The sequence below is a fragment of the Daucus carota genome, chromosome 6 (genome assembly GCF_001625215.2).
Source record: "Daucus carota subsp. sativus chromosome 6, DH1 v3.0, whole genome shotgun sequence".
Taxonomy (NCBI): domain Eukaryota; kingdom Viridiplantae; phylum Streptophyta; class Magnoliopsida; order Apiales; family Apiaceae; genus Daucus; species Daucus carota.
The window spans coordinates 22,123,367-22,131,463 of record NC_030386.2 but is presented as its reverse complement, the minus strand read 5'-3'; the positions used below and the strand labels follow the sequence as shown (position 1 = coordinate 22,131,463).

Sequence of the window (8,097 nt, the reverse complement as noted above, 5' to 3'; positions counted from 1 at the left end):
AATTGGACAGCGAACACGATAACACATGAATTTAGATAATTATATTACAATATTACAAGGTAGTTATAATAACTATAAAGTGTAGTCATAATAGCATGATCTAAAATCTGTAGTTTAAAGATATAAGGGGGGGGGGGGGGGGGGGCCGGAGCACGCAATAAGAGAAAGAAGTTGGAGCCCAAAAAAGCTAGGTTTGATAGCTTTTTTTGGGCTTCTTCACCTTCAATTAAGTGCTTGAGCAAAGTTGTCAAACGGGCAGTTTTTAAGTGAAGATCATAAGTTGACATGCCAAACACTCACTTAGTGGATAATTCTAGAATAATTCAAACTCCAACATTTGATGTTTCATCTCCATGTAACTTAGACTTTTAGTTTTACAACTTCATGTCTTTTGACTTTATGAGTACATATAACTCTTATTTTGTAGGCCTATAAACATATCCTTACTTGAGCTTGTAATGTACACAAAATTAATCAAATGCATTGTTCTCTTTACTCTTATGCTCTCTCCATAGTCTAATCTATATTAGTTCGTAACATACATGCTGATTTATGAATAATTAACATCAAGATTTTCATTTTAGTAAAGTTAAAAATTTTAGTGATGTGTTAACAATTATATGTGATTTAGAACAAAAGATAGGAAGTAGGAATTTTTTATGAATTTTATAATAAGAATAATATATTCTATTAAAAAAAATCCTTTTTATTCAGTTAGAATATAAATGAAATAAACGTCGTATCTAATTATAAAATCTATTTCATTTTGATTTTTACAATACCTCTTATTTTGTTTCGAACATAAAAAAGAATAGGAGATCGACGATGTCAAATTCCTTTTTCCTATTCAGAAAGCTTTTACGTCAGGAGAGAGTATTATATTTAATTACAAAATTTATTTTTCATTAATTTAGAACATCAAAAATGTAAATTATATTTTAGACTTAAATATTATATATAAGTATATTCTATTATTATGTAATCTTAGTCATTTATTTAATAATAAAATTTAATGGTTTGTATTTATTATATGATTATATTTATTTTATTTAAAACATGAAAAAGGGAGCATCTTCTATTTGAAAAATATATTTTTATTTTATTTAGATTCTAAAAGTATAAATTGGTCGCTGAAGAGAGAACTGCTATAGAACGATGAAACCATAATGTTAATATAATTGCGTTTATATATTTTTTAATGTGTTATTTATCTTACGTTCTTACTTATGAAAAAAAAGTGTTATTTAGCTGTTAGAGAGCAGAGTGAGGAGTAAATGGAGATTAACTGTAAAAGTGGTGTGGCCACGTTAAAGAGAGAGCGGGGGATGAAAAAAGCTGATTGTCAGCTTGGCGTGCATAACATAGCAAGCAAGCATATTGAGTGCGTGTCTTAATTCCTTTAATCAATGCAAATCCCAATCTCAAGTACTGTCCAAAGTAACCATCACTTCTTTTTCACTTTTATCACAAATATCACTTATCAAACATTAAGTCATCTCGAATATTATTTCTAGCGTTTTAAACACTTTGTTTAATCTAAAACATGTACATTGAGGAAATATCTGAATTCAGAAAGCGGTGGTGCTGGTTTTTTCAAAACTGGTAAAGTGTGATGCCCTTAAGCAGCAAAAGCAACTTTTAATCTTTTTAGGTGTGTGAATATACTTGTTTTGCTGCTGTTGGTTGGATTACTTTAGTTCTCACTGGAAAACCATTTGTGTCTTTTAATGCGACTTAATTTTTCTTGGTGGGCAGTGCCTTTTTGCATGCTTTGTTGGTTTGTGTGAAAATGTATGCTAATATTTGCTTTTATCTGAATACTGAATAACCCAATAATTTAAGTTGCATGTGGTGCTAATCTTGTTCACTTTTGTGCTTGATTCTTTAATCTTTTGTTTGATGATTTTGGTCTTTAAGGTGAGGTGGGTTCTTTGTGTTGCTGAATCTTAGTTGCTTATATATGGAAGAGTGAGTTCTGGCCTTTGGGTTTTGGGATTGTGTCTTTAAGCTTATGAGATTCTGAGGTGAGTTACAATTTCTGATGCAAAGATATGGTGTTGATCATGGTGGGTGATTTTTAAGAAGATTTTGTTTTGAGATCTCTGAAATGATTCTTTTGGTTCCTCAGATTTTGTTAGTAGCTGTGTTTGATTGTGCATATAATGAGGTATTTACTTTGGTTCCTCATCTTCTAATTTACTATTTCCCTTTATCTTAGCAAATATATTTATCAAGATAGATGCTTCTTGTCTACCATTTTGGTGGTTTCTTAAACTCATATCAAGATGCTTTCTTGTTGTTGGATTTTTTCAATTTTCTATTGCAAAATCTTATTATGCATATTCACTCCAATAAATATAGGGTTGGGAACTTGAAGCTTTAAAATGGCATTGAAAGTGGATGGTATGAATCTTTAAGCCTTTAAAGTACATATAGGTAATGCTAGGAAGAAGAGAAAACTAAAAAAAATTAATACAGTGAGAGAAAGAATGATAAAGAAATAGAGGGGGAGGTGGTGGGGTGTAGTCAGATTTGTGCTTGTGGCCTTGTGGGTGGTCTCTGGTTTGTGGGAATAATTTAGTATTGAGACTCTGTTGCTTCTGTCTCCTTGGCTACCTCGGTGCGCCCGGGCTCTGTGGCCTTTGCCGCCGACCAAGGAAACACCCACTTCTGTTAATCACTTCCTATTGAAGTGATCCCTTTTAAAAAGAATTGCAGAAACCACATTTCTCTTTCTCTTTGTCAAGATTCGGTCATACTAAGAAGCATATATCCTTTTTCCCTTTCTTGAGATCTATTTTCTTCTCCTGAAGTCCTAAAAAAAGTCGCCGTATATCAAATTTTATGTCCTTGACAGTTAGTAGTTATTTTAGTTGGACTCTAATCGTTGTTGGTGGCTTTGCTAGTAGTTCACTGGGGATGTCTAGTAACGAATGCAACAGTTTGTAATCTTGGAGTGAGCCATTGAGTATCGGGGAAGCATAGTTTATTGAATATATCACACAGCACTACAGCAGATTTAGATCTTTTAGCTGCCAGGATGAAGTTCATGAAGCTTGGATCAAAACCTGATTCCTTTCAAACTGATGGAAAAAATGTTAGGTACGATACTTGCAAACTTAAAATACTCTGATGTCTTATATATGCTGTTATATTTATGTTTACCAAGTGTAAACCTTAATTTATTTGTAATTTTCTAACAATTGTCCCGAGTTCATATGTTTTGAGCAAGTCTTGTTATATTATATCCCTTGGTAGCATGCCAAACCTGATTACTAGGGGTCTGTAAGGGAAGTTAGAATATTGGGTGCTTCTTTAAATCTTTTACTTAAACTTATGTATCAACTCTTAATGGTAAAGTCTTTGTAGCTCTCATTTCTGGCTGTTGACTTATTTGCTTATATGAGTGGAAAGAAAAACTGTGTGATCAGTTTTGTTAACAAGTGCTCATCTATCCTGCCCTTATTTGTATTTTTGTACTTAGACAAGGTTATTTGTTGTTTGTCTCTCATTAGCACTGTTGGAGGTTAAATTTGTTTGAAGCTTGGATATAGGTGTTATAAAACTTCGTTAGCTATATATACAAAAAGAAAGATTTTATCTACTCGCGGTATTTTTAGTTACTTCTGGTTTTTGTTTTTTCTTGTGACACTAATCTGATCTCAAAGATACAAAAGATCTATACATTGCTTTGGGAAACAGACAATAATTACGTGTCGATACATCCAGTGAATGCCCGAACTTCTACCATGTTCTCATATTTTTGTAATCTTATTCTTGATTCTCAAGCCTTTGTTATTGGTTGGTAAAGAGGTACTTTAGAGCTCTCAGCTTAGAAGTTATAATCAGGGTAATGTAGACTTGATGTATGGAGTAATTTAAAAAAAAAAAACAATTTCTATTACAGGATGATGTATTTATCACGATTTACAGCTAGAGCGAAACAGCAAAAACAATGTATTTTATAATAACTCGAAGGCCTGATGTCAAAAATCCTAAAGAGAAACTTTTTAGGATTCAGTTGTGCTGACATTTAGTCCAATATTTCCAATTCCAAGGATTTTGTGGTATGTCTTAAATATACATGTTGTTTTGACTAGAGGCTTTAATCCCAAGACTGCTGTGAAAAGTTTGCTACACATGAGTTGAGCTTTTATCTTATAAATATCTAAAGGTGTATAATAAGCATGTGAAGACTGCCATTTCTTACAGTGTTGATTGCGATGCCTTAAAATTTTTGTTTTAGTGCAGATATGTAGCAACTGAGCTGGCATCTGATGTGGTTGTTAGTGTTGGGGATGTAAAGTTTTATTTACACAAGGTATGTACAATAAACACTCACTTGCTTTACTCGGAGTTTCTTCCATGTTAAACTTGGTGAGTCTCAAAGTTATGGCCAAAAGTCCTGTTAGTCTTTCAATTTTCTTTCTGGAGTCCTGGATTACATTCTCCAGACCCACACTAGAATTTTAATAATAATTAGATTAAATCTGTTGCTTAGTATTTTATGAAGGTTAATACAAAATTTTGTTGCCTAGTTACAAGTTGGTTCAGATCCTGACAACAGATGGTAAGCCTGGTGTGTACAAGTAATGACCCTTCAAGTTGTATGTTTATCATAGTTCCCTCGGCTTAGTGCTTAAAACATATACGGAGTAGTAAACATTGTTTTTGTCAGATAATATATATTTGTCACTGCTTGCTCAAAATTGTTATTTTCTTGTTAAATAAAGTATACATTAAAAGAAGTGAGTTTAACTGCCAGGACGATCATCACATGGGCCGCATGGCAACTAATTGAATCCTTCTTCATTTCCTGATGCATACAAACAATTTTTTTCTTTGCAGTTTCCACTTTTGGCCAAGAGTGCTCGTTTGCAAAAGTTGGTCGGAACAGTGGATGAAGGGAATGTTGATGAAGTTGACATTCATGATATTCCAGGCGGCCCTGCTGCCTTTGAAATATGCACAAAATTCTGTTATGGCATGTCCGTCACTCTAAATGCTTATAATGTCGTTGCCGCACGTTGTGCTGCTGAATACCTGGAGATGCATGAGTCGGTTGACAAAGGAAATCTTATCTACAAGATTGATGTTTTCCTCAATTCAAGCATTTTCCGAAGCTGGAAAGATTCCATTTTAGTTCTTCAGAGCACAAAGTCTCTATTGCCTTTGTTTGAAGAATTGAAGTTGGTTAGCCGCTGCATTGAATCAATAGCTTCAAAAGCCTCTGTCGATGTTTCAGACGTAGACTGGTCCTATACCTATAACCGGAAAAAATTGCAAGAAGAAAATGGAAATGATGGAAACAACAATGGTGTTAGGAGTAGGCTAGTGCCGCAGGACTGGTGGGTTGAGGACTTGTGTGAACTTGGAATGGATTTATACAAACGTGTATTAGTTAATATAAAAAACAAAGCAATTATATCTGATGAAGTGATTGGAGAAGCTTTAAAAGCTTATGCTCAGAGAAGGTTACCAGGCTTTAGTAAGGACATGATCAAGGGTGGTGACATTCAAAAGATTTGCTCAATTATTGAGATGATTGTGTGGCTACTACCTACCGAAAGAGGCTGTGTCTCGTGTAACTTTTTGCTTAAGCTGTTAAAAGCAGCTATTTGGGTAAATTCTGGGGAAATGGTGAAAGATGAACTAACAAGTAGAATTGGTCAGCAACTCGAGGAGTCCTCTGTAAATGATCTTCTGATAAGGAATCGTACGGGGGAATCAACCACATATGACGTTCGTATAGTCAAGAGAATACTAGATGAATTCAAAATGCAAGATCAGAATGGTGAAGCTCAAGTGGAAGGCGGCCATGAGATTGAGGAAGTAAGGAAGCTGGGTATTTTATCAGAAGCTTCTAAGCTGATGGTGGCAAAGCTTATTGATGGGTACCTTACTGAGATATCAAAAGATCCTAATTTGTCATTGTCGGCCTTTATTGATCTTGCAGAGATGGTGTCGACTTATCCTCGTCCATCTCATGATGGAATATATCGAGCCATTGATATGTATCTGAAGGTAAGAGCTCCGAAGGCTCAAGTCGGTGTCATTTGTTGTTGATATATGTCTTGCTAAAGTGTCCCATCTTAATTCATATTCATGAGAAATTCCCAACTATTTTAAACTCTTACACATGGGTTTTTTACTTCAATTATATATGTAGGGAGGATTTTCTAGTAAATAACACACGCAGAACTTTTTTTTCATTTATCACTATTATTGGGTGACCCAAATATATTGATTATGTCGCCTACTACAGAACTCTTAGATGTCAGATGGGCTTCCTAAAGCATGTGGAATCTATTATTCCAATTTTTATGTGTTTCTCCTTTTTGTGCTTGGTGAAGTTTGATTTTGCATTCTTAGTTCAGAATATGCAGTACTTCTCATAACTTTGCAAAATAGAAGTTTATTTGAATTTTCTTTTTATATAGTATTATAATAGCAATTTCAAGTAAGCTGTTTGGGCTTTATATCAAGTAAGCTGTCTGGGCTTTTGTACAGGAGCATCCTCAAATCAGCAAGAGTGAGAGGAAGAAAATATGCAGGTTGATGGACTGTAAGAAGCTCTCAGCAGATGCTTGCATGCATGCCGTACAAAATGAGAGATTGCCTTTGCGAATAGTTGTGCAGGTGCTATTTTTTGAGCAATCCCGAGCAGCTGCAACCTCGGGATGCAGCACTCCAGACCTTCCAAAAGGCATGAGAGACCTGAACAGCGGATCACATGGGAGCTCCAGAACAGCCACCACTAACACAGACGAAGACTGGGATGCTGTTGCCACAGCAGAAGAGCTTAGGGCCTTAAAGGGAGAGATTGCAGCCATGAGATTGGGAAATGGAATAGTGAGAAGCAACAGCAGCAATGGTAAAAGCAATGCAGATAAGGCTGTTACCAGTAAGATGAAAGGGCTGCTTATGTCAAAAAGGGTGTTTTCAAAACTTTGGTTAAGCAAAGGTAAACAACAGGGTGAGAACAGTGGGTCGGATTCTTCAGAGAGCGTTGGTTTAGGCACCATTGAAGAAGCAAAGTCCACTCCTTCAAGAAAAGGAAAGCACCTGGTTTCTTAGTAGAAGAATGTCCCACGCAACTCTTCTTAGTTAACGTTTTTGTATTCCTGTGCTGGCTCAGACATTGTTGAAGAAGCAAAGTCCAGTCCTTGAAGAAAAGGAAAGCACCTGGATTCTTAGTAGATGAATGTTACATGCAACTTTTGTTAAGAGAGAGCTTATCTTAATTACATGTTAGAACTAGCGGGGTTCACCTTCTATTAATGCCGAACCGAAGCATATAATTTGGAAATTTATATATTTGCCAGGAGCAATCTCTACAGTCTAGGAACCCAAGAGGGGTATATGTTGTTGATTGGTGGCTTGTCTTAGAATAAAAATTCATCGAAAACTATATTCATTACTTATAATAACTAAAAGTAAACTTTTTGACATCGGTCACCCGGATTCACCCTAATACTGCTCAATTCATTTCGGATCCACTATAATTTCACTAAAGTAGGTGTCTAGGAATTTTAGACAAATTCACCTCGCTATAGTTTTGGACAGACGTTGTAGGAATTTTAGACAAATTCAAAAAAATCAATATCTGACCCTACTTCCTTGGTGTTACTCAACCCATACCGGACTTACTAAAACCTTGTCATAGAAATTTTAGACACATCAAGAGGCATCAATCATCATAGAGATTTTAGACACATTCGAAGTCAATACTTGATCTCACCCCTCCCAGTCTCATGTAAAAAGGAGATCTCATGTAAAATGGACAGAGGAGTAAACAATACCTTCAAATATTCCTGGACGGAAGTATTCCCGGTTACAACTTACAAAGTAGGACATAATTTAGCACAAAAAAAAAAAAAGCTTACAAAGCAGGATGCTACATGCCCTAAATTAGGTCATAAGCTGCACTCCAGGCTCCAGCCACACCTACGCCCACTTACATAAAATACACGTCTAAAAGACTCAAACGAACCTATTCTTGTTACTCTAGTTATTGCCCCAGGCCCAAGGGGGAGAGGTTTATTCCAGCTAGGTTGTGTCATTCAGAGGTGGTGAGTTAAAGTGACGTAGTTTAAT

The 8,097-nt window shown here is 35.4% G+C and overlaps 1 protein-coding gene across 13 annotated transcripts; it reads left to right on the top strand.

The window, feature by feature from the left end:
• Window positions 1-1,390: 1,390 nt before the first annotated feature.
• On the top strand, window positions 1,391-7,315 carry LOC108227577 (BTB/POZ domain-containing protein NPY2). 13 transcript variants are annotated; one of them, XM_017402802.2, is made up of 7 exons: window positions 1,391-1,602; window positions 1,918-2,024; window positions 2,129-2,167; window positions 2,910-3,102; window positions 4,252-4,321; window positions 4,849-6,024; window positions 6,511-7,315. In XM_017402802.2, the coding sequence occupies exons 4-7, from the start codon at window positions 3,041-3,043 to the stop codon at window positions 7,075-7,077; spliced, it is 1,875 nt and encodes a 624-aa protein (XP_017258291.1). In that variant the 5' UTR covers window positions 1,391-1,602; window positions 1,918-2,024; window positions 2,129-2,167; window positions 2,910-3,040; the 3' UTR covers window positions 7,078-7,315. The 13 variants fall into 13 exon arrangements, with proteins under 13 accessions (XP_017258291.1, XP_017258289.1, XP_063935897.1 ...); XM_017402800.2 differs by having other exon boundaries at window positions 1,391-1,651; XM_017402801.2 differs by lacking the exon at window positions 1,391-1,602 and adding an exon at window positions 1,654-1,791.
• The last annotated feature ends 782 nt before the right edge of the window (window positions 7,316-8,097 follow it).